The sequence below is a fragment of the Chiloscyllium punctatum genome, chromosome 8 (genome assembly GCF_047496795.1).
Source record: "Chiloscyllium punctatum isolate Juve2018m chromosome 8, sChiPun1.3, whole genome shotgun sequence".
NCBI lineage: Eukaryota > Metazoa > Chordata > Chondrichthyes > Orectolobiformes > Hemiscylliidae > Chiloscyllium > Chiloscyllium punctatum.
This window is the reverse complement of record NC_092746.1, coordinates 106,672,513-106,700,101: the sequence shown is the minus strand read 5'-3', so window position 1 is coordinate 106,700,101 and position 27,589 is coordinate 106,672,513. Positions and strand designations below refer to the sequence as shown.

The 27,589-nt window shown below is 41.6% G+C and overlaps 2 protein-coding genes across 4 annotated transcripts in view; one reads left to right on the top strand and one right to left on the bottom strand.

Annotated features, from left to right (window-relative positions):
• The window catches only part of lmbr1 (limb development membrane protein 1), a 262,815-nt gene extending 250,683 nt beyond the window's left edge, over nt 1–12,132 (bottom strand). Inside the window, exon 1 of one of the 3 annotated variants that reach the window (XM_072576218.1) lies at nt 11,792–12,132. In XM_072576218.1, the coding sequence (XP_072432319.1) occupies nt 11,792–11,854 (63 nt within the window). In that variant the 5' untranslated portion in view covers nt 11,855–12,132. The remainder of the gene's footprint in view (nt 1–11,791) is intronic. The other 2 variants (XM_072576217.1, XM_072576220.1) reach the window with 2 other exon arrangements.
• A 225-nt stretch (nt 12,133–12,357) lies between these two features.
• The window catches only part of nom1 (nucleolar protein with MIF4G domain 1), a 66,616-nt gene continuing 51,384 nt past the window's right edge, over nt 12,358–27,589 (top strand). Inside the window, exons 1-2 of the mRNA XM_072576216.1 lie at nt 12,358–13,445; nt 26,379–26,515. Of these exons, the coding sequence (XP_072432317.1) occupies nt 12,624–13,445; nt 26,379–26,515 (959 nt within the window). The 5' untranslated portion in view covers nt 12,358–12,623. The remainder of the gene's footprint in view (nt 13,446–26,378; nt 26,516–27,589) is intronic.

Below are 27,589 nucleotides of genomic sequence, written 5' to 3'. Positions count from 1 at the left end.
TGCTCGCGCTTGGGCCATATCCCTCCAAACCCTTCCTATTCATATAGCCATCCAAATGCCTTTTAAATGTTGCAATTGTACCAGCCTCCGCCACTTTCTCCGGCAGCTCATTCCATACACATACCATCCTTTGCGTGAAAAAGTTGCCCCTTAGGTCTCTTTTATGTCTTTCCCCTCTCATCCTGAACCGTCTACTTCTGGACTCTCCCACTCTAGGGAAGAGACTTTGTCTACTTGTCCTATCCATGCCTCATGATTTTATAAGCTTCGATAAAAAGGTTACCTTTCAGCCTCTGACACTCCAGGGAAAACAGCCCCAGCCTGTTCAGCCTCTCCCAATAGCTCAAAACCTCCAACCCTGGCAAAATCCTTATCAATCTTTTCTGAACCCTTTCAAGTTTCACAACATCCTGCTTTCCGATAGCAGGGAGACCAGAATTGCACACAATATTCCAGAAGTGGCCTAACCAATGTCTTGTGCAGCTGCAACATAACCTCCCAACTCCTACTCAATGCTCTGATCAATAAAGAAAAGCATACCAAATACCTTCTTCACTGTCCTATCTACCGATGAGTCCACTTTCAAGGAGCTACGAACCTGCTCTCCAAGGTATCTTTGTTCACCAACACTCCCTAGGACCTTACCACGATGCATAAGTCCTGCTATGATTTGCTTTTCCAAAATGAAGCATCTCACATTTAAATTAAACTCCATCTGTCACTCCTCAGCCCATTTTTTTCAAGGTCTCGTCATAATCAGAGGTAAAATTCTTCGCTGTCCACTTCAACACCAATTTTGGTATCATCTGCAACTATACGTCCTGTGTTCACATCAAAATCATATCAGACCGTTAGGATTTGTTGGAGACACAGTTGGAGTTACTGAGGAGCTCACAACAGTGTGATGGTTAGTAGATTTAGAGTCGTTACACTGCAGGTTTAGTCAGATAATTGGGCACCTGCATCTAACCAACATATTGTACAAGACACTCTGCCTCAGCTAACCACGGTATGTAACCAAACTCAAAATAGTTAACAAATGGTATTATTTTCAGCAGACCCCAATACTGATTATGCACAGTGACTTCAACTGCGACATCAATTCAGCTGGATAGTCGGAAAGGTCTCAACACCACATCTAGTGTCTTGATGTAAATTGCTCAAGATGCCAAGTTACGTAATGTCTTCAAGTCCGCAAGTCAAATGCTGTCCTGATCCATCTGGCCTCAACTGGATGTGAGCTTCAGCAAGCCTGCAGGTGGAGCGCTGAGATGATACAATTAGTTCAGGCCAAACGATTTGATATTTTCCTGACTGTAACTTTCACCGATGTCAATCCAGTCCTCCTCTCTGACCACTGTCTCCTAATGGCTCACTGTCATGTACAAGATAGATGGGTGAATGTCAGGAGAAGGAGTAAGGTATTTCAAGAGTCTCCTGTGAATATTCCTCTCTCAAACAGATGGACCATTTTAGGTATTGTTGAGGAAATCTCGGAAGAACATAGAAATGGTAGTCAGATCTTGGGCACCAAGAATGAATCTTCTGTCCAAACCGTGGGGTTTGCCAAAGTTGAAATAACTAATTGTTATTGGGGACTCTCCAGTCAGGAGCAAAGACAGGGGCTCCTGCAGCTGAGTGTGCAAATTCAGGATGGTACGTTGCCTCCCCGGTGACAGGCTCAAGGACATCTCAAAACCATCGCAGTGTAATGTCAAAGGGAAGTGCAAGAAATGAGAAGTTGTTGCCTTGTTAAAAACGACAATTGGGGAAGGGGCTGAGCTTCTGCAGAATGAATATAGGTGGTTAGGTAAAAGGCTAAAAAGCAGAACCTCAATAGGTAATTATCTCTGGTGCCACGTACTGGTGAGAATAGGAAGAAGATAAATGAATGGCTGAGGAGATGGTGCTGTCAGTAAGGATTCAGATCGTTAGGTCATTGGGATCTCTTCTGGAGCACAAGAGACTTTGAATAGGGACACGTTTCACCTGAACTGGAAGGGGACCAATATCCTGTCGGGGAGATTTGTCAAGGTTATTCAGGAACCTTGAAACTCGTGCACGCGCGTGCATGTCCCAAGTAGTAATGAGAATATAAAGACAGGTGAGGATGGTTCTGAATTTAAACAGAGCAATTTAATTTGAAAAAGGTAGGCAATAGCAAGTCAGAGAATACGCTAACTCTAAAGAATTAAACTGCATTTATTTAAATACTGATCTTACAGGTAAGGCAGATGAAGTCAGGACATGAAGGAGAACATGGAACTGGGACACAGCTATTACAGAAACATGGCAGACGGAGGGACAGGACTGGCAGCTTAATGTTCTGGGGTTTATATGCTATAAAGAAAGATACAGAGGCAAGAGATGAGGGCAAGTGGCATTTTTGCTTAAGAAAAACATGATTGCTGTCGAGTATTTTTGAGGGATCGTCATGTGAAACCATATGGGTGAAACTCAAAGAAGAAGGGGATGATCACCTTGCTGGGATTGTTATATAGTCCCTACAATAGTCAGAGGGGAATGGAGAAAGAAATATTTAGAGAGTGTGCTCAGATACAAGAAAGATTAATGGGGTTGTAACAGTAGAGGATTTTAACTTTCCAAACAGACTGGGTCTACTGTGGTATTAAGGGCTTGGATGGGAAGGAATTTGTTAAACATGTTCAAGAAAATGTTTTTAATATGTAAATGTACCTGCTAAAGGAGGAGCAAAACTTGACCTTCGCTTGGAAAATAAAGCAGGGCAAGTGTGTGAACTGTTTGTGGGCAAACACTTTGGGACCAGTGATCCTAGTTCTTTTAGTTTTAAGAGTTATGGTAAATGATAGTCCTTGTATAAAGTTTATCATGAGCATGGTGGCTCAGTGGTTAGCACTGCTGCCTCAGTGCCAGAGTCCCAGGTTCAATTCCAGCCTTGGGCGACTGTCTGTGTGGAGTTTGCACATGCTCCCCGTGTCTGCATGGGTTTCCTCCAGGTGCTCTGGTTTCCTCCCACATTCCAAAGATGTGCAGATCAGGTGAATGGGCCATGCTCAAAATTGTCCATAGTTGCTTGGTGCATGAGTCAGGGGAGGAGGTTGGTGGGCGGGGGGGGGGAAGAATGGGGGGCTACTCTTCAGAGGGTCGGTGTGGACTTGTTGGACCAAAGAGCCTGTTTCCACGCTGTAGGGAATCTAACCTCATCTAAGTGAGGCAAGGCAAATTTTGATTGTATGAGACAGGAACTTTCAAAAGCTTATTGGAGTAGACTAATCGCAGGTGAAGGGACATCTGGCAAGTGGGAGGCTTTCAAAAGTCAGATAACGAGAGTTCAGAGGCACTATGTTCCTGTTAGAGTGAACAGTAAGACTGGCAAGAGTAGGGAATAATGGATGAATAAAGACATGAGGCTCTGGTCGAGACTACGGAGTCATATTAGGTAAAGACAATTGGGATTAATTGAATCTCAAAGAATATAAAGAGTGTAGGGACATTCTTGTAAGGTAAATCAGGAGGGTATAAAAGGGGATATGAGATAGCCTTGACAGATAAGGTTAAGGACAGTCCAAAGAGACTACAGGACATTAAGGGCAAAAGAGGCCCCTTAAAGAACTCAGAAATAAATATTGTCTTGAAAGCAGTCCACATTACAGAAGAGGAAGTGCTATGGGTCTTAAAAAACATCAAAGGTGGATAAATCTCTAGGTCCTGATCAAGTGTAACCTAGGATATCGTGCGAAGTTTGGGAAGTAATTGCGGAGTCCCTCACAGAGATATTTCTATCATCTATAGCCACAAATGAAGTGCTGGAGGATTTGAGGGTGGCTAATGTTGTGCCTTTATTTAAGAAAGGCTGTAAGGAGAAGCTGGAAATATAAACCTTTGAATTTGACATCAGTGATGGGTATATTGTTGGAGGAATTGCTGAGTGATAGGATTTACATAAATTTGAGGGGGGCAAGGACTGACTGAGAATCATCAACATGGGTTTGAGCATGTGAACCTGTATCTCATAAACATGATTTTGTTGATTCTCTTTTAAACAAAAACTCAAGGACTGACGAGGAATGAAGAGCAGTAGAGACATTGTCTCTATGGGCTCTAATGAAGCCCTTCACAAGATTCCACATGGTAGACTCATTTGTAAAGTTAGATCACATGGGATTCAGGGAGAGCCCGTAGTCAACTGAGACAAAATTGGCTTGACTGCAGGAGACAGAGGGCTTGAAGGAATGAGAATATAGGAGGCATAGTTATTAAGTTTGTGGATGAGAGCGTGGACAGTGAAGAAGCTTCTCTACAATTACAATAGGATCTTGATCAATTGGGCCAATGGGCTGAATAGTGGCAGAGTTTAATTTGTATAATGTGAGCTGTTGCATATTGGTAAAACAAACAAGGCAGGAATTACACAGCTCATGACTGGACCCTGGGTAGCATTGTCAAACAGAGCGACCAAGAGGTTCATGTACATAATTCATTGAAAGTTGCATCACAGATAGATAAGGTGGTTAAGAAGGCATTTAACACGCTTGCCTTCATTGCTCAGACCATTAAGTATAGGAGCTGGGACATCATGTTGAGGTTGTACAGGACATTGGTGAGGCCACTTCTGGGCTACTGTGTACAATTCTGGTCGTCCTGTGATAGGAAGGATATTATTAAATTGGAGCGGGTTCAGAAAAGATTTATCCGGATGTTGCCAGACTGGAGGGTTTGAGTTATAATAGGCTGGGATTATTTTCCACTGGAGTGTAGAAGGTTAAGGGGTGACCTTCCAGAGGTTTATCAAATCATGTGGGACATAGATAAGGTGAATAGCGAAAGTCTTTTCTCTCGGGTGGGTGATTTCAAAACTAAAGGGCATAATTTTTAAGGTGAGAAGAGAATGATTTAAAGGGACCTGAGGCACAGCTTTTTCCAGAGCGTGATTAGTCTGTGGAATGGACTGCCAGAAAAAGTGGTAGATGCAGATACAGTTACAACATTTAAAAGACATTTGGAAGAGGTACATGAATAGGAAAGGTTAAGGGTTATGAACACAGGCAAATGGGTCGAGTTTAGTTTGGGAGACTTGGTCAGCATAGACAAGCTGGACTGAAGGGCCTGTTTCCGTGCTGTCTAACTGTTTCTCTCTCTCTGACTGTCCTCCCACTGCAACTTGGATCACCTGGCCAGGTTCATTCCCCAATACAATGTCCAACTCGGCTATATTAGACCATCCAAAAAGAGTGTTTCAAGAATCCCTCCTGAACGCACTGAACACCTCAGCCCCTGACACGAAGAGAGTCTCCATTAAATCACCCAAAACAACCACCATGCTGTTCTTACATCTTTCCATGATCTGCCTACATGTATGTTTCTTTATCTCCTGATGGCTTGTGCAAGGCCTATAGGATAACCCCAGAGTGACTACACATTTCTTATTCTGGAGTTCTACTCAGAACAGGAAAGGAACAGCATGGTGCCTAACATGATGCCTAATTAAACTAATTCTTTCCTGCCTGCCCTTGTTCTATATCCCTCCATTCCTTGCACATTCATGTGCTTATCTAGAAGTCCCATCAACACCCTCTATCATATCTGCTTCCACCATCACCCCTGGAAGTGCATTCCAGATGCCTACCACACTGAAATAAAATTACCCTTCACATCTCCTTGGAACATTTCCCCTCTCACTTTAAATGCATGTTCCCCAGTTTTAGACATTTGAACTCTGGGAAAAAGATTTTGACTGACCTTATCTATGCATCTCAAATTTTATAGACTTACATCAAGTCTCCCCTCAGCCTCTGCCATTCCAGAGAAAACTAGAATCAAACGCTCTAATACAGGCAGCATCCTCGTAGATCTCTTCTGCACGGTCTCCAAAGCCTCCACATCCTTCCTGTAATGTGGTGACCGGAATTTGAATGCAATAATGACCTTGCTAAAGGAGATCTCCAAGATGTCCTCTTAGTCCAGCTAGAAATTCTCCTGAATTCCCCACTTTACATCCCTACCTCGCCTGAAATATCTAAAGCCAAGAGCATTGAACCGCCCTTCTCTCTACAACAGTATAGTTCCATGTATTAATCCAGGCTCTGAGCTCACCTATCATATCTGTTAAACTCCTTGCATTAAAATAAATACAATTCAGACCAAGAGCATTCATTAACCTGGCCCTGCCTGTTGTTCCTAACATCGACCTTCTCCTCAATCACTGCATATGCTGGCCTGCTGTTCTGGTTCTCACCCCTGCCACACTAGTTTAAACCCTTGCACTAGCAAATCTTCCTGCAAGGATATTGGTGCCCCTCACCATCCTTCTTGTACACGTCTCACCTGCTCTGCAAGAGATCCCAGCGATCAAGAAGATCATCTATGATTTTAATCGACATAAGCTGGAAAAATCAAATTGGTAATAAGTGCCTCAATGTGGAGTTCATTGAACACTCAAGTTTCTTAGAGCAGCACATTCTAGAATTGACCAGAGAGCTGCCTACATTAGTCTTGATACTGTGTCAATCATTAATTTGACCTCCAAAGAAAGGCAACCTTTTGGTAGCAACAAACATAATATGATGTATTCTCTGTCCAGTTTGAGGACTGGCAGCAATTTAGAATTCAACAAAAAAAGTACAAAAAGTTTGATCAAGAGGGGAAAATGGAGAATGAGAGTAGACTGAAAAGGAAATCACATTTAAATCTACTAGAGTTTTTTTGAGGAAGTAATCATTAGAATGATGAGGGGGAACCATAGATATGGCATATTTGAATTTCAAGAAGGCTTTTGATAAGGTGCCATGCAAGAGGATTATAGTTAGAATTAAAGTACACAGGATTGGGGATAATATAGTGACAAGGCAAGAAAATTAATTAGTTTTCCCAGCATCAGGTGGTGACTCGTGGTGTACTGCAGTGATCAGTGCTTGGAGTCCAGCTATTCACAACATATATCATTGACTTGGATGAGGGAAGCAATCGCAATATTTACAAGTTTGCTGACAACATAAAACTAGGTGAAACTATGAGCTGTGCAGAAGATGGGGGGGGGGGGGTTCAGGGCACTTTAAACAAGTTGAGTTTGTGAATAAGCAGTCACAAGATATCATGTGGATAAATGTCAAGTTATTTACGTTGATGAGAAAACCAGCAAAGCAAAGTATTATTTAAATTATGACACATTGGCAATTCTGGACATAGAGGGATCTGGGTGTTCTTGTACACCAGTAAACGGAAGTAGATGGGTAAGTGCAGCCAACAATTTAGGAAGAAATGGTACATTGGTTGGAAATTGCAAAAGTTCAGAAGCCACAATGTCTCACTACAGTTTTACAGAGCCTTACTAAGGCCACACCTGACACCAGGGATAATTCATCTCGGATCTGTATTCAATAGAACTTTGAAGAATGAGATGGGATCAGATTGAAATATAAAATTCTAACAGAGCTATACAGACTAGATGCAGGCAGGATGTCTCCCCAGTTGAGGAGTCTAGAATCAGAAGTCACAGTCTCAGGATATGGGCTCAGCCACTTAGAAGAGAGATGAGGAAACATTGAGATGGTAAACTTGTGGAATTTGTTACTGCAAATCATTAGACTGGGTCATTAAGTATAAAAGGATTGCAATAGTAAAGGATTTCAGCCTCTCAAATAAATCAAGGTAGGCATCATAAAAGGTTTGGAGGGAGCATAATTCTTAAAATGGATCCAGGAGAGCTTTTTAAGGCAGTTTGCCAAAGAACCTACACGACGGGGCAGTTCTCAATTTAATTTTAATGAAACTGGGCAAGTGTTTCAACTTTCAATTGGGGAGACATTTTGCAAACATTGTTCATAACTTTTCTGGATTCAAGATTGTTATAGAAAACAATGAAATTAAATTTAGAAACTGAGGGAAGGCCAATTTTAATAGTAACATATTTGGCCAGAGAGGACTAGGAGGAAAAACGGTTAGGTAAATCTGTGCCAGAGCAGTGTGATGCATTCAGCAAGGAAGCAAAGAATACAAGCCCAACATGTTTCAATAAACATAAGAAGTTGAGACCAAGCAATCAAGCAATACACATGGTTGTATAAAGGAAAAAGGAGCTGCTTACGACAGGTACTGAGGCTTAAAACATCACAAGTCCTCGAGGAGTACAGATTGTGCAGGGGAAAACCTCGAAATTAGAAGAGCAAAAAGGAGACAAGAATGAATTATGGTAGATAAAACTAAAATTGTCCTTAGTTATCTTACAAGTACATGAAGGCTAATTTGGGAAAGAGTAGGACCTATTACGGATGAGAGTGGTAATTTGTGCATGGAGCCAGAGGATGTAGATAGAGTTCTAAATTAATAGTTTGTGCCACCGTTCACAATATATAGAAATCAGGGAGAAGAACTCTGATATACTTAAAGAAATTAAGAGTGGAGGTTCTGAGTGGCATGGGCAGGCTTAAAAGTAAATAAAATCTCCTGAGCCAGATCAAATGCATCCCAAGATACTGAGTGAGACAAGGCAAGAAATGGCATGGACAATGAAAATGTTTCAATTCCTCTCTGGCTACAGAAAAAGTGCCAGAGAACTCCCAATGTGGTACTGCTATTCACATAGCAAGGAAGGGGTAAACCTAGAAACTACAAGTCAGTCTAACTTCAGTAGTCGGGAAACGACTGGAAGCAATTCTGACAGAACTAATCTGCATTTGTAGAAACAAGGATTCACCAAGAACAGTCAGCATAGTAAAGGTGAGGCCATGTCTGACCATCTCGATTGAACTTTTCAAAGAGGTGACCAAGAGTGGAGATGAGGACAATGCATTCAATGTGGGCTATCAGGACTTCAGTAAGGTTTTTGTCAAGGACCAAATGGGAGACTGATGGCTAAGGCAAGTATCAATGGGATTCAAGGAAATTTGGCTCATTGGATTGAGAACTGGTTAAGTGGCAAGAAGCAGAAAGTGATGGTAAAGGGGTGTTTTTATGAGTGGAAGCCTGTGCTAAGAGGGGTTCCACAAGGATCAGTGTTAAGCCTTGCTGTTTGTGGTACATTTGAACAATATTTTGGCAACTAGTCAGAAGGATAGTTTTAGATTACAAAATAATTTTGACAAGCTGATCAGTGACAAATAGAATTCAATATGAACATGTGAAGCACGACCCTTGGACAGGTCAACCAAGCCAAGAGAACATATTATGAAGAGTTGGGAATGCCCACCAGTCCTTTAAGGTAAAAGGATAGATGGATGAAGTAGTAAATCAGGCCTCCGTGATACTGAGTTTTCTTAGTGGAGACATGGAGTTTAAAAGCAGAGAGTCAACACTGTCATATTGTACAACATTGGTTAGGCCACATCTAGAGTATTGTATCTAGCTATGGAAACCACATCACAAGAAGGATGCGATTGCTTTAGAAAAAGGTGTAAGGTGTAAACTACAATCAGGTTCAGTGGTGGATTAAACCAAAAGGACAGAATGGCTTCCTCCTGCTTTTATAGTTTCTATGCTTCTGAAACTAAACCATCTAAAAAAACACTTTGACAGTACCCATCTTAGTTCAGCATTTGCAATTCCCAGTACCTATTTTTTCATTTATCTTTCAAAGAATGAAGTATTTACAAGAGATAAATTAGGAAACATACAGCTGAGCTATTAACATATTTCAACTCAACCATTTAATAACAAGATCTCAAATTAACATTCCATCCAAAGTACAGCATTTCCAATAAACATTTTGCTTGTTATGTCAGTAAAAGGTCAACCTCTATGTGATTTGACAACACTTGCATCTAGATCAGATCACAATTCAGTCACATTGCTAACCTAAGCTGATAACATTGGAATTACCTTTTCAGTATTGCTCTTTTGAGTTGGACGACATGCTCAGAACTACAAAATAAGTGTCAAACATATTGGTGTTGAATCTTATTTACACTCTTCAGGACTCGAGTGTTTCCATGAACCCAGTCCACAACCTTCTCTTGCACAAGTGACATTCTAGCTATTATAACCTCGACTCATAACTTAGGTCTCAAATCAAAGTGACGTATTCATTTTGTTGGAAGCCACACCAATTTGTCATTATTTGTATAAGCAATTTTGAATCCTGAACTGGAAATGATTCATCAGAAAGAGTCACCTAGACTCAAAACATTAGCTTGTTCTCTCCAAGAAAGCTGCCTGACCCACTGATTTCCAGCATTTTTTGTTTCGAGTACAGATTCCAGCACCTGCAGTAATTTGCTCCTCCACTGGGTTAGAAGTATTGCTGCCTTTGCCCGAGTGAACTGAGCAGGTGACCCCGAACAACATTTCAGAAAATGTAACTAAGGAATCCACATTTATGCCTGTGCAACAACACATCATGAAAATAATTTAAGTAGTCTGGCCAGTTTTGTTATTTTATTTTATTTTATTTACCCCTTTACTATGTTTGTTTGCGTTCATCTGTCTTTTACGTGAATGAGGTCTGAATGAAAAATTCCAGGTTAAAGCAAAGACACTAGTTAGTGTACCTTGTTTAACATCGTTCCTCTTAAAATTAATTTGTATTTAGTAAACATGTTTTTTGTTTAATATACAAAACCAGTGTCTTGAGTTATTCACAAAGTCTAAGATTATTTGTTCAAAAGTATTGTTAGGAATCACTGGAGTAATTAGTGGAGATCTTTGAGGATTTAGTTTTACTATATTACAAATACCGTGGTAGAAAAGCTGATTTGCTTTGGCTGCCTGTCTCCAGATCATAATTTGTCTTTTGCTGCATGGTCTTGCAATACCTAGAAGATTTATTCTGACAAGGTTAAGTGTTTTCACAAAAACTAATCAGAAACAAAATTTAAGTGATAGTTCCCAATTGCTCAAGTTCAGTTGTTATTTTGCAACTTTAAGTTAAATGTCATTTTAGGACCCCTCAGTAAGTGTCCCTAACTGACTTAATGGTGGTATTATTATTAATAATAATAATCTATTTATAGCTATCACAGCAACATCAATACTTCACAGTTTGTCAATTAGTGTTTAACCCATATTTGCATACAGTACCTGCCTGTTTCTCAAAATAACAACTTTTTAAAAATAGCTTTTCAACAAAAGCTTTATCATCAGGTTTTCGTTAAATGCATTTACAAGCAGAGGTTAAGGCTTTTTAAAAAAAACAATATATTCCCCTTGATACTACGACACTCTAAATCAACTAGAATCACTCAATGAATATCGATGTGCATATGTTAACAATAAAACACGTTCACAAAAATGCGCAAAATAAGAATCATTCCTTCCCAACTTAAAAATACCAAAGAATATAAAGGCCTAGCGACACTGTCACCAGCATCCACTGTGCGACTTGGCGACGGTCCCCCGGTCAAGATTGACCGTTAAGTTTCACATAGATCGATACATAAATTGACGTACATTTGGGGAGGCCGGGTGGGAGGTGGGAGAAGGAGCTACCAAAATACAAGAAACACCGCAAAAACAGCCTGACCGTGGGAGCACTAGGATAGGAACGCAGTTGAAAATAATCGGGATAGAATCAAATCAGAACGAAACTGCGATCTGTGTGGAAACTATAAAGAAGAAAACATGCTGAGAAGTCGGCGTATCTGGAGAATGCACAAAGAAAAACAAAGGCGGCGAAGCGTTGTTATTTTAAATGAACCTTCTCATCTCCACTCCCCCAACCCTGGCCCCAAAGCAGAAAGCGGATATTGAAACAGGAGGTGCCCACCACCATTTCTGGAGCGATTTCACTCCTGTTCAACAGTCGCCGTTTAAAAACAACACAAATAAACAGAGGCGAATCTGACAGAAGACAGTGCGAGGTGCAGGTGCAGTTACTCACTATGTACTCCCGGACCTGGCTGTGAAAGTTTTGCTCTCTGATTGTCACATCGTCAGAATCCATCCTTCATTTATTTCTAGCATTTAGAAGAAGCAGAAATTGTGGGGGAGAAACAAACATAGGGAGGCGGCAGAAAATAAAGACGACAGCGCAATAAGCAGAAGGAACGAGAGAACAAGCAGCGCTATATTTCAAACAGTGGCGCAACACCATCACCGCCTCTCTCTCCCCCTCATACGTCTCTGTTTCTTCATCAACGAGCGACCGCAGACAGGCCAGTAACAACGCCTCTCATTGGCTGGCGTTATTGACGAATAGCCACGCGGGCTCCTTAGATCGCGTCCTCCGATAAGCTACGAACGGCATTGTCCTTCCCCTTTCACGCCGAGGTCCACGAGTGAGGGGAGGCGGTGCGAATGTCATCACCAAGGGACAGCATGGGAACACGATTGACTTGAGCGTGAACCAATGGACTGTGAGGTGAGGCGGGGCCCGTGTACGGACAACGCCAATCATGGTGCGATATTGGGAAGGGGGCGGGAGGAGGTGGGTCACCTCCCCCCAAAACAACGGCGTCGATCGTTTTATTCAAAAAATGCGCATGGCGGTTGTGGATTGTGCGCTGTTGGCTTTGCTTTTAAATCCCTTCTCGCTAAACTGTTAAAACCGTGCTTTGCTTCTTTTTATGAAGTAGAAATCATTTGTCAATTGCAGTCCAACACTGGTATCTCCCAATCTTTAAAAAGAAACCATTTCATCGTGATGATTTGAAGGTTTCATCGTGGGTCGTGTTTTGTAATTTATTTTTCACCGGCGGTGGTTCGAGTCCATCATGAAGCGGGATCGGCGGCGTGGCCCCAGGGCTTTGAGCCAGTTTCGTGTGGCCGTGCAGACGTTTGTGGAGAAGGAGGAGGCGGCGGCGGCAGTGTCGCCGTCCGAAACCAACCAGGGCCTTCCCCAGGATCTCGGGCTCAGGAGAGGAAAGACTCGCAAGGAGTTGAGGAAGGAGAAGCGGATGCAGAAGAAGAGCAGGATGAGGGATTACTACCTCAGGAAGCACCTGAACGGCAGCCCCGAGCTTGCGAAAGACGTGGAAGGGGCCGGCAACGACGCGAAACCGCAACCGGCCCAAGGGGAGGCGGTCGCGGCCCCCGAGACCGGGCCCGGGTCGTTGGAAGGGAGAAAGGCGGTGGCGCCACCAAGACTGGCCACTGGGAAAGCCAGAAGGAGAGCCAAGAGCAAACAAGCCCGGAGAATTGGCTTGCTGGAGGCGAATGAGGAGGAGGAGAGTGAGATTAAGCGGCTGGAGAAAGCCCTGGGACTCCACAAGCGCAAAAACGGAACTGGCATCCCGCAGGCCTTCGCCCGGGACGGCCTGGATTACGTCCTCGGGATCATCGAGCCCGGCGCCGCCGCCTTGTCGGGTTTGTACGAGAGTGACGGCGAGGTGGACGCCGTGGAAGAGGAGCTGAAAAGCACGGTGGCTGACTCTGACCTGGGTCAGACTGAGGATCATGAGGAGGATTCAGGAGACGACTCAGACTGCGGCCCGCAGAGTGAGGAGGATCAGGAGAGTGCGATGGAAGTGGAAGCATCTGACGCCGAGGACGATGGCCAAAGTTCTGAGCCAGATCGATTATCGGGAAACGAAGGGGTACAGCAGTGACGTTTATTATCGGGGGAGGTTTGAATGTTGTTTGTGGGAAGGTCCGAGATGATTTAAGTTTGTCTTGTTAATCAGTTTGTTTCAGGATTTTCATGACCTACCAACATAGAGTCATAGAGCTATACATGATGGAAACAGACCCTTCGGCCCAACCCGTCCATGCGGACCAGCTATCCCAACCCAATCTAGTCCAACCTGCAAGCACCCAGCCCGTATCCCACCAAACCCTTGGATGGTTCATATACCCATCCAAATGCCTCTTAAATGTCTCACTTGTACCAGCCACTGGAGAAAGGGCAATTTTGACGGTATTAGGTAAGAACTTTTGAAAGCTGGTTGGAGGCAGATGTTCGCAGGTAAAGGGATGGCTGGAAAGTGAGAAGCCTTCAGAAATGAGATAACAAGAATCCAGAGGAAGTATATTCCTGTCAGGGTGAAAGGGAAGGCTGGTAGGTATAGGGAATGCTGGATGACTAAAGAAATTGAGGGTTTGGTTAAGAAAAAGAAGGAAGCATATGTCAGGTATGGACAGGATAGATCGAGTGAATCCTTAGAGTATAAAGGAAGTAGGAGTATACTTAAGAGGGACATCAGGAGGGCAAAACGGGGACATGAGATAGCTTTGGCTAATAGAATTAAGGAGAATCCAAAGGGTTTTTACAAATATATTAAGGACAAAAGGGTAACTAGGGAGAGAATATGGCCCCTCAAAGATCAGCAAGACGGCCTTTGTGTGGAGTCACAGAAAATGGGGGAGATACTAAATGAATATTTTGCATCAGTATTTACTGTGGAAAAAGATATGTAAGCTATAGACTGTAGGGAAATAGATGGTGACATCTTGGAAAATGTCCAGATTACAGAGGAGGAAGTGCTGGATGTCTTGAAACGGTTAAAGGTGGATAAATCTTAGGACCTGATCAGGTATACCCCAGAACTCTGTGGGAAGCTAGAGAAGTGATTGCTGGGCCTCTTGTTGAGATATTTGTATCATCGATAGTCACAGGTGAAGTGCCAGAAGACTGAAGGTTGGCAAACGTGGTGCCACTGTTTAAGAAGGGCGGGAAAGACAAGCCAGGAACTATAGACCGGTGAGCCTGACCTCGGTGGTGGGCAAGTTGTTGGAGAGAATCCTGAGGGACAGTATGTACATGTATTTGGAAAGGCAAGTGCTGATTCGGGATAGCATGGGTTTGTGCATGGAAAATCATGTCTCACTAACTTGATTGAGTTTTTTGAAGAAGTAACAAAGAAGATTGATCTATTGGACTTCAGTAAGGCGTTCGACAAGGGTCCCCATGGGAGACTGATTAGCAAGGCAAGACCTCATGGAATACAGGGCGAACTAGCTATATGGATACAGAACTGGCTCAAAGGTAGAAGACCTTTAGGGTGGTGGTGGAGGGTTGTTTTTCAGACTGGAGGCCTGTGACCTGTGGCGTGCCACAAGGATTGGTGCTGGGCCCTCTACCTTTTGTCATTTACATAAATGATTTGGATGCGAGCATAAGAGGTACAGTTAGTAAGTTTGCAGATGACACCAACATTGGAAGTGTAGTGGACAGCGAAGAGGGTTACCTCCGATTACAAGAAGATCTGGACCAGATGGGCCAATGGGCTGAGAAGTGACAGATGGAGTTTAATTCAGATAAATGCGAGGTGCTGCATTTTGGGAAAGCAAATCTTAGCAGGACTTATACACTTAATGGTAAGGTCCGAGGAAGTGTTGCTGAACAAAGAGACCTTGGAGTGCAGGTTCATAGCTCCTTGAAAGTGGAGTCGCACGTAGATAGGATAGTGAAGAAGGTGTTTGGTATGCTTTCCTTTATTGGTCAGAGTATTGAGTACAGGAGTTGGGAGCTGTACAGGACATTGGTTAGGCCACTGTTGGAATATTGCATGCAATTCTGGTCTCCTTCCTTTCGGAAAGATGTTGGGAAACTTGAAAGGGTTCAGAAAAGATTTGCAAGGATGTTGCCAGGTTTGGAGGATCTGAGCTACAGGGCGAGGTTGAACTGGCTGGGGCTGTTTTCTGTGGAGCGTCGGAGGCTGAGGGGTGACCTTATAAAGGTTTACAAAATTGTTTACGAAGTGTCTGAGAACAAATCTACCAGTTCAGCGAGCAAACTAACCATCTGAAGTTAAGCTCCATTTGCCATTCCTCAGCCCACTGGCCCACCTGATCAAGAACTCGCTATATTCTCAGAAAACTTTCTTTTCTCTCCACTATACGATCAATCTTCGTGTCATCTGCAAACCTAGTAACCATACCTATTAAATTCTCATCAAAATCACTTTTATAAATGATGAATTATAGTGAACCCAGCACCAATTCCTGCTGCACACCACTGATCATGGGTGTCCAGTTTGAAAAAACAACCCTCGACAACCACCTCTGGCTTTAAGCCAATTTTGTATCCAATTGGTTAGCTGTCCTTGGATCCCATGAGATTTAACCTTACTCAACAATCCACCATGCAGTTCCTTGTCAAAGGCCTTGCTCGAGTCCATGTAGACAACAGCAACTGCACTGCCCTCCTCTACTTGGTCACCTCTTCAAATGAAGTCAATCAAATTCATAAGACACAATTTTTCACACACAAAGCCATGCTGACTATCTCAAAAGAACTTTTGCTTCTCCAAATGACCGGAGGTCCTGTCTCTTGGAATCCCTTCTTTAAAACTTAACCATCACTGATATTAGGCTCACTAGTCTACGGCTTCCAGGCATTTCCCTGCAGCCTTTCTCTAAGGTTAGAAGCTGTGAATTCTGTAGTGAGTCCCTCCCAACACTTCTGATTTGTTCCTTTTGTGAATAGTGGACAGGTACTGAGGATATGAATGAGCTACATGCCTCAGAATTCTAGCCTCTGACCTGCTCTTGATACCATAATGATTCGGTGCATGATCAAATTCATGTAAAGGTGCACCCACCCACTGGCCAGGGATATTGACAGTGGAGGATTTTGGCAATGGTAATGCCATTGAATGTCAAGCGATGACCAAGGAGATGCCAGTGGATGTAATGTCTGGATTTCCAGAAGGTCTTTGATAAGGAGCCACATAGGAGGCTGCGAAACAAGGTGTGTACCTGTGATGTTGAGGACAAGGTACTGGCATGGATAGAGGATGGCTGACTGGCAGAAGGCAGCGAATGGAGATGAAGGGGTCATTTTCAGGTTGGTAGCTGGTGACTAACGGAGATTTGCAGGGGGTCAGTGTTCGGACCACAACTATTCATATTACACATTAACAATCTGGATGAAGGAACTGAGGGCATTGTTCCTAAGTTTGCAGGTAACGCAAAGATAAGTGGAGGGGTAGGTATTGTTGAGGCAGTGGGGAGGCTGCAGAAGCACTTGGGCAGGGTGGCAGAGTGGACAAACAACTAGTAGCTGGAATACAATGTGGGAAAGTGTGAGGTTGTGAATTTTGGTAGAAAGAATTGAGGTACAGTTTAATTTCCAAACCAGAACAGGTTTTGGAAATCTGAAGTACAAAGGGATTTTGGGGTGTCAGTTCAGGATTCTTTTAAAGTTACCATGCAGGTTCAGTTGGCTGTTAGGAAGGCAGATGCAATATTAGCATTCATTTCAAGTGGTCTAGAATACTAGAACAGAGATGTACTGCTGAGGCTGTCTAAGGCTCTGGTCAGACTGTGTTTCGAATATTGTGAGCAGTTGTGGTCTCCATATCCAAGGAAGGAGGTGCTGGCATTGGGGAAGGTTTGCAAGAATGGTAGTTTGTGTCTGGGTCAGTACTGAAGGATGAACAGGGATCTTATTGAAACTTAAAGAATACTGAGTGTCTGGGATAGAGCAGAGATGAAGCAAATGGTTTACAGCATTTTATTTTCTGTTCTTTTTGAATCATTCATGGAATGAGGGCATTGCTAGCTACACCAGCATTTATTGCCCATTCATAATTGCCCAGAAGGCTGTTAAGAGTCAACCACATTTCTGTGGGTCTGGAGTCGCCTGTAGGCCAGACAAAGAAGGATAGCAATTTCCTTCCCTGAAAGACATTTGTTTTTCCCACAATCCACAATAAATTCGTTGTCATCATCAGACTCTGAATTTCAGATTTTTTATTGAATGCAAACTCCATTATCTGCTTTGGCAGATTCCAACCTGAGTCACTGGATTAACACTAGGCTATTGCCTCCCCTTGCTTGCGGATCCTGCAGCCTTTAGGACTGAATGCCCAGTTCAATAATTTTAGGGCCAAAACACCATCTTCCATGTCCTTTTCCCAAACCCTCTCACATCAGGCCTTGTCATCACATAGGCTGCTATCACAATCGAACTATTGTCATCTACTAATGGTCCCCATTAGCAGCTAATGAATCTTCCAGGCTGACCATTACCTATTTCTTTGTCTACTCAGCTGTTTTCTCCCCCTCTCTTTCACGTACTCGCTCACTCTGTCTCCTGTGGACTCCATCTCCAACTATCGTTTATCTCAGTAATCTAGTGAATCTATTTCAGCTCTTTCTTTGTCTTTTAGCAAGAAGCTGAGATAATGTTTACTGAACTTGTCCTCATTCATCAATAGATTTATTTTAAAGGTGTCTGGAACTAGTTCCAGTATTGCTTCTCTCCTCATTGGCCTAGAAATGTAGTGATTAGGAGTTTTTCCCTTGCACGCTTTTTTTTCATCTTCCTTGCCTTTTGCAGATTGTTTGAATTTGTTACTGTTGAACAAATGAAAGACCAAGTTGTTCTACAACCTTTTGGGTGCTCTCTGGCCGATTTCTAAGGTGGAATTGTACTATTCATAATTTTTGACCTATACTTTTTCCAAGCTAAAATTTAAATCAAAACACTGATCCATCAATGCAATATTGTTCATGAGTCCATTTTCTGTTGAAATCCTGTTCAGCCAGTTGCTTCCCAATTTTAGTATCCTGCTGCCGTCCTTGTTGGACTCCTCACTCAAATTATCTAGAGCTATGTCCTGAAAGTCTTATTTTGAAACATCAAAGTTTCCAGTTCAGGAAGTAACCACTCAGCCAATCTTATCTCTGTTGACCTTTTATAAAACCAAACCATATTTAGTCTTGCTGCACTGAATAAATGCTGCATTATGCCCTGCTGCAAACATTTCTTCAGTTTCTTTTAAAATCATCATGGCATTGCCTTAACATACACCTTGTGGCAAAACATGCAAAGACTTTTGCTGCAATATCAAAAGGCAGATGTTGCCATTGTTGGAAACAGGAACAGGTCAGGCAGCATCTGTAAAATTGGATGTAAATATGTTTCCCCTACATCTTTTCAGTTTGTGACACTTTTAAATGGATGGTGACATTGTCTTTGGTTCCCCAGCCAACTTAAATTTTGAACATTCTTTTTTGTTAATTCTATTAAATTGCACCTGGACTTGCCTGCTCCAGTGGAAAAATTGTCCAATTTTCTTAAGAGAACACAGGGCCCAGTTTTAATATTGCAGGTGAATGAGCTTGAGCAAGTTAAAATCTCAGCCTATAACTCTGAAATTGTGCCCAATCTGATTGTAAAGGATCGAGAGTGTATTAAAATAACAGGTATGAGATGCCCTCAGGCAGTCCTTCAGTTTTATCTATCAAACTTTCTTAGTCCCGTTGCATTTAAGTTCTAAGTTACTATTGTTATGGACCATGCCAAGATCCCCTTAAAACATTTGAATAAAGTAGCCCAGACCTGTACTTTTCTAGTTGTTTTAAGCAGATGTAGAGTGGATATTCGAGGAGTGATGCAGCTGGCCCAACCACTTAGTTTTAAACAAAACAGAATTTATTTTCAAGATTACTGAATGAAATACAAATGAGAAAACAGAATAGAGAGAACTTCACTATTTAAAAATGCAATTGACTATCACAACTTAATGATGCTGTACCAAATGTCTGCAACGGTCCCCAAAAACACCCCGTTGGCAAAAATGAAAAAGGTTCTTACAAGAGAGAGAGATGTCAGAGAGATTCAGCATAGAACACCTTCCATGTGGCTGTTTCTTTTTGATTCTCAGCTAACAACTGACCAGTAGCCTCAAAAAAACTGACTGTTTGATAAAAGCAAATCAAACCAACCAGAGAGCAGCTGAGCTAGGAGAACTGGCCACTCCCCTTTCATCATACAAGTGTTTGTTTAAAAACTTCTCCAAGTAGATAAACCCAGAGATTTTGGAATCTATGCATTTACAGCCCTTCTGGGGGGAAAAAAAAACAAGGACAACATAACATGGTTACAGGAGCTTCATTGTCACACCTCTTTTCCTCACCCCCCACCCCCAACCTTTTTGTTGAAAAAAAAGAACCATCAATATTCAAAGATGGCTTCATTTTAAAACCCCTTAATCTTACACTGATTGTACACTACAACACCCATATACATTACATTGACAATAATCACACAAACATGCACTACTACAGTCTGTTTTACCCCTGCTACCGAACACCTCCATTTCTGATTCAAGTCTTGACAATGTGTTGGCAGTCACATTTTCTTGTCCGGCCACATGCACAGTTTTCAAATTGACTGTAACAACAAGCTTCATGTAGATAGTTTGGAATTTTTGTCTTTAAATTTCTCCACAAACTTTAATGGGTTATGATCAGTGTATATAATTGTCTCAGATACATTACTGATAACCTAAACATGGAAATGTTGTAACACCAATACCAAGCTCAAAGTCTCCTTCTCAACTGTCGAATATTTCTGTTGATGAATGTTCAATTTCCTGGAGAAATACCTGATAGGTCTTTCTATTTTTCTCCTCAAGTTCCTGTAAGAGAATAATACCGACTCCCACATCACTCGCATCAATAGCCATCTTGAATGGCTTTGCATAATTATTTGTGCCTAACATTCGGGCAGTGGTTAACACAGCTTTCAGGCTGTCAGATTTCCTTCTGATGGTCGGCTGTTCATTGAAACTTCTTGCCTTTCTTTAGTAATTCGGTGAGTGGAGCAGCCAGCTAAACTTTGGTCTGTATTTCCGATAAAATCCACTCAATCCCAAGAATCATAGTCCTGCTCTTTTTGTTGATGGTATGAGAAACTCCCCAATTACTTTTGATTTTGCATTCCGTGGGGCCATTTGTCCACGTTCAATAACATGGCCCAGGAAGGTGACTTGGGCTTTGGAAAATTCCCTTTTCACCAGGTTTATTACCAAGCGTGCTTCCCAAAGTCGATCAAATAATTCTGATAAATGTTGCAAATGTTCGGAAGACGGAGAGGTCAGCACCGCCTTCCTAACCTGCAATCTTCTTCCTGACCTCACCGGCCCCACCCCACTCCGGCCTTTCACCCTCACTTTAACCTCCTTCCATCTATCGCATTTCCAACGCCCCTCCCCCAAGTCCCTCCTCCCTACCTTTTATCTTAGCCTGCTGGACACACTTTCCTCATTCCTGAAGAAGGGCTTATGCCCAAAACCTCGATTCTCCTGCTCCTTGGATGCTGCCTGACCTGCTGCGCTTTTCCAGCAACGCATTTTCAGCTCTGATCTCCAGCATCTGCAGTCTTCACTTTCTCCTTTAAGCTGATATAGTCGATTCAGTGTTCCGAAAGCCAAAATTGCCTTTGCTCTTTCAGAAAAAGATATCAACCAATATCTTTTTAAGCAAGTCCAACTTAGAAATATAAGTTGCTTGTCCCACCTTTTCAAACTTGGAATCGGATATGCATCCGTCTTTGTCACTGCATTGACTTTGCGATAGTCACACAGAACCACTGGGTATCAGCTGGTTTTGGCACCATTACTATGGGTGAGCTCCAGTCACTGCAACTCACGTTGATTGTATCATCTTGGAGCATGAGTTCCTTTTCTACCTGTGCCAACTTTAGAGGGTTATGCCTGTAAGGGTATTGCTTAATCAGAACAGCATTTCCTGTATCTACATGCATAATTAGGTTAGTACTTCCCAGCTTATTTCTACATATCTCCCCACGTAATAGTAAAAACTCTTTCAGGTCATTTTGATTTTCCTCTGAAAGGTAATGCAATAATTTATCCTAATTTTTGAGAACTTCCTCATTGTCCAACTTAATTTGAGGAATGTCCAATTCAGAATCCTCTGAACTTAATTTTTTACTTTGTGGTGTAACACAATCTCGTTTTGCTTTTCTTCCCTGTCAAAATACCTTTTCAGCATATTCATATGTCACACTCTGAGATTTCTTTCTGTCTGGAGTCCTTATCAAATAGTTCACCTCACTTGATCTCCTTTAGACATAATAAGGTCCACTAAACCTTGCTTTTAAAGGTTCACCTATTACTGTAAGTAGCACGAACACTTTATCTCTAGTAGCAATACTGCAAGTATTTGATTTCTTGTCTGCTTCCTGTTTCGTTGTATGCTGTGATACTTTTAAATGCTGTCTGCCAACTCCCCCGTTCTATTTAATCATTCCCTAAAATCTGACACATTATCCAAGTATGTAGCTTCTGAATTATGATTTATCAGTTTTTCCTTATTCAATTTTAACAGTCCTCTCACTTCATACCCAAAAACTAATTCAAGTGAACTGAATTTGGTCAATTCATTTGGTGCATCTCTGATGATAAAAAGTACAAATGGAATTTCTTTATTCCAATCATCTGGACAGTCTTGACTATAAGGCTCTCAACATGTCTTTTAATGGCTGATGCTACCTTTCCAGAGCTCCCAGTGATTCTGGATGTATGCAGTAGATTTGAATTGTTTTATTCCTCAGCTGTCCATAATTTCCTTGAATAATGTTGATGTGAAGTTGAGTAACTCCTCTACAATTCTTTTGAGCTGTGTAATGCCTTTGGAAATCTAATGGACGCATCCATTATTGTTAACATACTGATTCTCCTACACAATCAGTTAAGACTTATATAAAAGGTTCTACAAATGCAAGAATAGGTATTAAAGGTGTGGGTTTTATTACAACCTATGGTTTTCCAATTGTTTGACATGTATGACATGTCTGGGAAAATCCAACTACATCCTTGTGTAGTCCAGGCCAATGAAAATGTTTTTGTATTTTAGCTTGGGTTTTTCTTACCCCTAAATAACCACCTGCTGGTAATTCATGTGCTACCTGCAACAACACCTTTCTATAACCCACTGGCAACATGACTTGATGCATTTTTGCCCATTTTTCAGCTGCCTGAGTACGTGATGGTCTCCATTTCCTCATTAAGACTTCATTTTTAAGATAGTATCATTCAGAGATACCTCCAGCTGATTCTTCTGTGTGTGACTCTTGATGCAATTTGTTTAGTTTCTCATGTTGCTGCTGTAGCTGTTAATTTCTCTATACAAAAGATATCTGCTTTGTCGTCTATTTGCTCCTGTTTTGTCAACCATTTAATTCCATTTCAACTTTGTTATCTGTAATCTTTGATCTCTCCTGGTTCAATTGGTGACTTTGTGGTCTTATTACCACACAGTCTGGAAAAATCCCAGGATATGTGTCCTGCAATAGTCCATTCGCCTGTGTTTTCATTAGCTTTTCAAACACAGTAGGCAGCACTCCTACCTGTGAACCAGCTATATCATTAGCATGGACATTGTATTCTGGAGCTAAGGGTTTTTCTAGTACTCCTACCATGACTTCTCTCCTTTTCACTGAACACTCTAACTTCAGTGTACATAATTGAGTGCTCGTCTCACTATGCATTCCCGTTACTAGCACCTTTTCTGGCAGTAGTTTTTTATAGCTGCGTATCTCTCATCTTTCAACATCACAGATTGAGAGGATCCTGTATCTCTTATTTGCTACTTCTGGCCTATGTGAATAAACTTTACCTTTATAGGTATATGGCTTAAGAAGATCTGGCACTTCCTCCTTAACCAACCTCCGACCAGCTTGTACATTCTGCTGCAGCCTTTTAGCTGTCTGTGTTTTCTGTTACCACTCCAACTAAGTTCACTGGCTTATCCTGTTTTCCTCCACCTGGCTGCCCAGTGCTTTTCCTAACCTACCAACACTGTGATTTCATGTGACCTACTTTATTGCAATGAAAACACCAGAGTTTTTTAACTTCTCTTTCCTGTTCAAGGGTTTCCTTTTTAATCTTGTGATAAGTTATCCTTATGATCTTCACTGAGATCTACCTTCCCCCTACAACATGAGCAGTTCTCTTTCCCCAATTTCTATCCCTCACAGATTGAAACTGAAGTTGGAAACCAAACTTTGATTTATGAGCCAACTCATTTCAGCCAGTTCAGTTGCTAATCTTGCAGGTATAACTTGGTGCTCTTGCACATGAGTTCGCAGTACCTCAGGAACTGAATTTTTGAACTCCTGTCTAAGGTGCAACTATTTAAGTTCATAGTCCCTCTCTTCCTTTCCTTTTTCTCTTTCTTCTCTCTTTCTCTTTTTGTTCTGTTAAAGTGATTCATTCTTTTTCTGCTTTTAATCATAATTCAAACAGTTTCATTTCTTTTGCCCTTTACTTGGATTTTGCCTCTAACTCAAGCTACTTCATTTTCAATTGAATTTTAGCCATCTCTGAAGATCCTGATGGTGTTTCCAGCAAATTTAAATGCTGAGCTTTTGCTGTAATTGTCTCTCCTTACCTTATAGAAGCAGGCAACTCCAACTCCAGCTTGACTGTTAATTCCAGCAGCTTGGCCTTATTCACCTTCTCTAAGGCTCCCAAAATGTCGCCTTCCACCCCCAGAAATCTCTTGGTGACTTAAAGAGCAATTGCAACAGCAAGCAATGTTTAAACCAACCGAAACCAGCACCTGGAACAAAAGACACGAACATCTACCACTTGCAGTCTTTGAGTCGAGCAACCCTAATCCTAAAATGGAATTCAAGAACAAATCCCACAAAGAGCCCCCAGTCTGTTTTGGATCAGGCCTGACCCCCTCAAAACATTTCAAGAAAGTAGCCCAGGTCCTAACTTTGCTAGTTGTTTTAAGCAGGTGTAAAATGGATATCCCAGGAATGGTGCAACCAGTCAAACCATGTAGTTTGAAACAAAACAGAATTTATTTGCAAGGTTACTGAATGAAAAACAAACAAGAAAGAACAGAACATAGGATAACTTAGCTATTGAAAAACCCAATCGACTCTTTCGCACTTAGTGATGCTGTTCCAAATGCCTGCAACAGTCCCCATAAATACCCGCTTAGATAAAAGGAAAAATCAAACACAGGTTCTTACAGGAGAGAGAGATTCAGCATTGAACACCTCCTTCCATGTAGATGTTTCTTTTGGATTAGAGTCATAGAGATGTATATCACGGAAACAGACCCTTCGGTCTAACTCGTCCATGCCAACCAGATATCCCAACCTAGTCCCATCTGCCAGCACCTGGCCCATATCTGTCCAAACCCTTTCCTATTCATATACCCATCCTGATGCCTTTTAAATGTTGCAATTGTACCAGCCTCCTCCACTTCCTCTGGCAGCTCATTCCATACACGTACCACCCTCTGCATGAAAAAGTTGCCCCTTGGGTCTCTCATGTATCTTTCCCCTCTCACCCTAAATCTATGCCCTCTAGTTCTGGACTCCCCCATCCCAGAGAAAAGACTTTGCCTATTTATCCTATCCATGCCCCTCATAATTTTGTAAACCTCTATAAAGGTCACCCCTCAGCCTCCGACGCTCCAGGGAAAACAGACCTAGCCTATTCAACCTCTCCCCATAGCTGAAATCCTCTAATCCTGGCAACATCCTTGTAAATCTTGACTGAACCCTTTCAAGTTTCACAACATCCTTCTGATATATTCCAACCGTGGCCTAACCAATGTCCTGCACAGCTGCAATGTGACCTCCCAACTCCTATACTCAATACTCTGACCAATAAAGGAAAGCATACCAAATGACTTCTTCACTATCCTATCTACCTGTGACTCCACTTTCAAGGAGCTATGATCCTGCACTCCAAGGTCTCTTTGTTCAGCAACACTCCCAAGGACCTTACCATCAAGTGTATAAGTCCTGCTAAGATTTTCTTTCCCAAAATGCAGTTCTCAGCTAACAACTGACCAGCAGCCTCAAAAAACCGACTGCTTGCTCAAACCAAACCAAACCAAAGGCTGAGCTGGGAAAACTTGCCACTCCCTTTTATTGTACAAGTGTTTGATTAAAAACCTAAAAGCTGTTTCAAGTAGATAAACCCAGACATTTTGGAATCTTTGCGTTTACAACCCCTCTGAGGAAAAAAAACAAGCACAACCTCACTTTGTTAAAGGAGCAGCATTGCAACACTGTAACTACTGCAAAGCTTCCAGATTTGCAGATGCCTTTCCAGACTGTACTATACTGTGACACCCAATTTGCCCACCATGAGTTATTTAATACTTAAAAATCAGTTCTTTAGTTCAGTGATGCTCTTTGGGGTATTTCTCCTAAGGTTAAGTTGTTGTAACACCACGATATTGCTGATGCTCCTGTTTTGCTGTGCAGAAGTTACATAATGCCCAATTGTTGATGATTGTGTATATTTAGCAGCAACTTCAAAGACACAATCAGAATAGCAAATTCATATCGATGGTTATGTAATAGTTTTCTGTAATAACCTACTAACTGCAATAGAGTGATGGTCTTTCAATGTGAAATAGATCTCAGAAGACTAGAGTTAGATGAATGCTGAAGATACAATTTTGCATTTGGAGAGAAGTCCTCAACTGTGGTTTTTATGCCCCCCTCACCCTCATTCAGAACTCCAGTCCCCTGTCATTTAAATATTTCTTTGCTAAACTGTGATCTCAGTATTAAGTTCATGAAGGAATCTGGAGAACAAGGGAAGCACCTAATATTTAAAATATTTAATATTGCTATATAGATATCTTACTCAACACTTGGAAGCCTTCTACAAAATGCATGCTTTTCTAATGTGGATGTCCTTCAGATATATTGTAGAATTTTTTCCATGTTTTATAATTCAAAAATATTCAAGTTACAGAGTGTTAGATTTCTCATAACATGTTCCATCTTGCATTAGGAGCGAATATCAAATGAGGGCACTGATTCCAGGAAGTATATTCCCCTGCAGTTGCGTGAAAAGGCTGAAACTATTGATGCAAAGAAAAAGGAAGAACTTCTAAGACTCAAGAAGAATGTAAAAGGACTTCTTAATAGGTAGGAGTATGGAAACATTCTACTGTTCAATAATGGCTGTTTTTGCAGCCAGCCCCATTATCAGGTGGAGCAGTGTACAGGCATTGGCAAGATAGGCATGTCTAATACTGAGGCTGACTGTGTCACCTAAATGATCGCAAATGTTGGTGAAATTCTGAGAATGGTTTAACTCAAGAAACCGGGTTCAATCAAATCTTGGAAATCACTTGAGCAAGCTCATCAAGCCATGCATGTGCAGTTTGCTGTTGGTTGCCATCTTGAAAGAAGGCTTGCATTTAGAACACACTCCAACTCAAATTGAGTTGCCATTGATTTTAGGAAACCTTGTTTCATTTAAACTTTGCAGAATAATAAGTGTTCCTTGTTTTTATAAACCAGGGCCTTGGAACCAAATTATTAACCTAACAATCCAACACTGCTTTCCTGTTCTAACATTTCTAATCAACTTGAAACATGTAACAACATGCCTCTGGAGCAGGTGGGACTCCTAGCTCAGAGATAGGAACACTGTCACTGTGCCATAAGAGCCCTTCCTATTCCAACAGATATCTCATGGTGTAAATGATTTCAGCATTTTCTGGTTTTCCTTGAGATTAATTTGTGATATTGTAAAATTTGAGTTTTGCTGAAATGTGAGCCAAATGTTGGAACATTTAAAATCAATATGATTCACAAATACACTGCTGTGTTTCTGTCATTTTCAGTATTATTGTGATTAAAAATGGGCAATTTGGAAGAATATCAGATGATTGCAATGTGACTGGTCCAGTGATCCCACTTTTATTGTGTTGTGCAAACCAGGGCCAAGTGAATCTCACCTTTTCTATTCGGTTCAATTTGTGATCTTTTAATTGAGATTTGTGATGCAAAAGAATTCATTCTTTATGACTGAATGCATTAAAGGTCTGACAGATAATTGGTGATTTATTGTTTAAAACAGCTTTTACTCAGACCTGCAAATAATGGTAGTAATTGAATTTGGAGATTAAAATTCGGAACAAAACTTCTGTATGTTCATATTTCCTTGTGCACAAAGCAAAGCAGTGTTCCACTTAATGGGAAAATCTATCCACA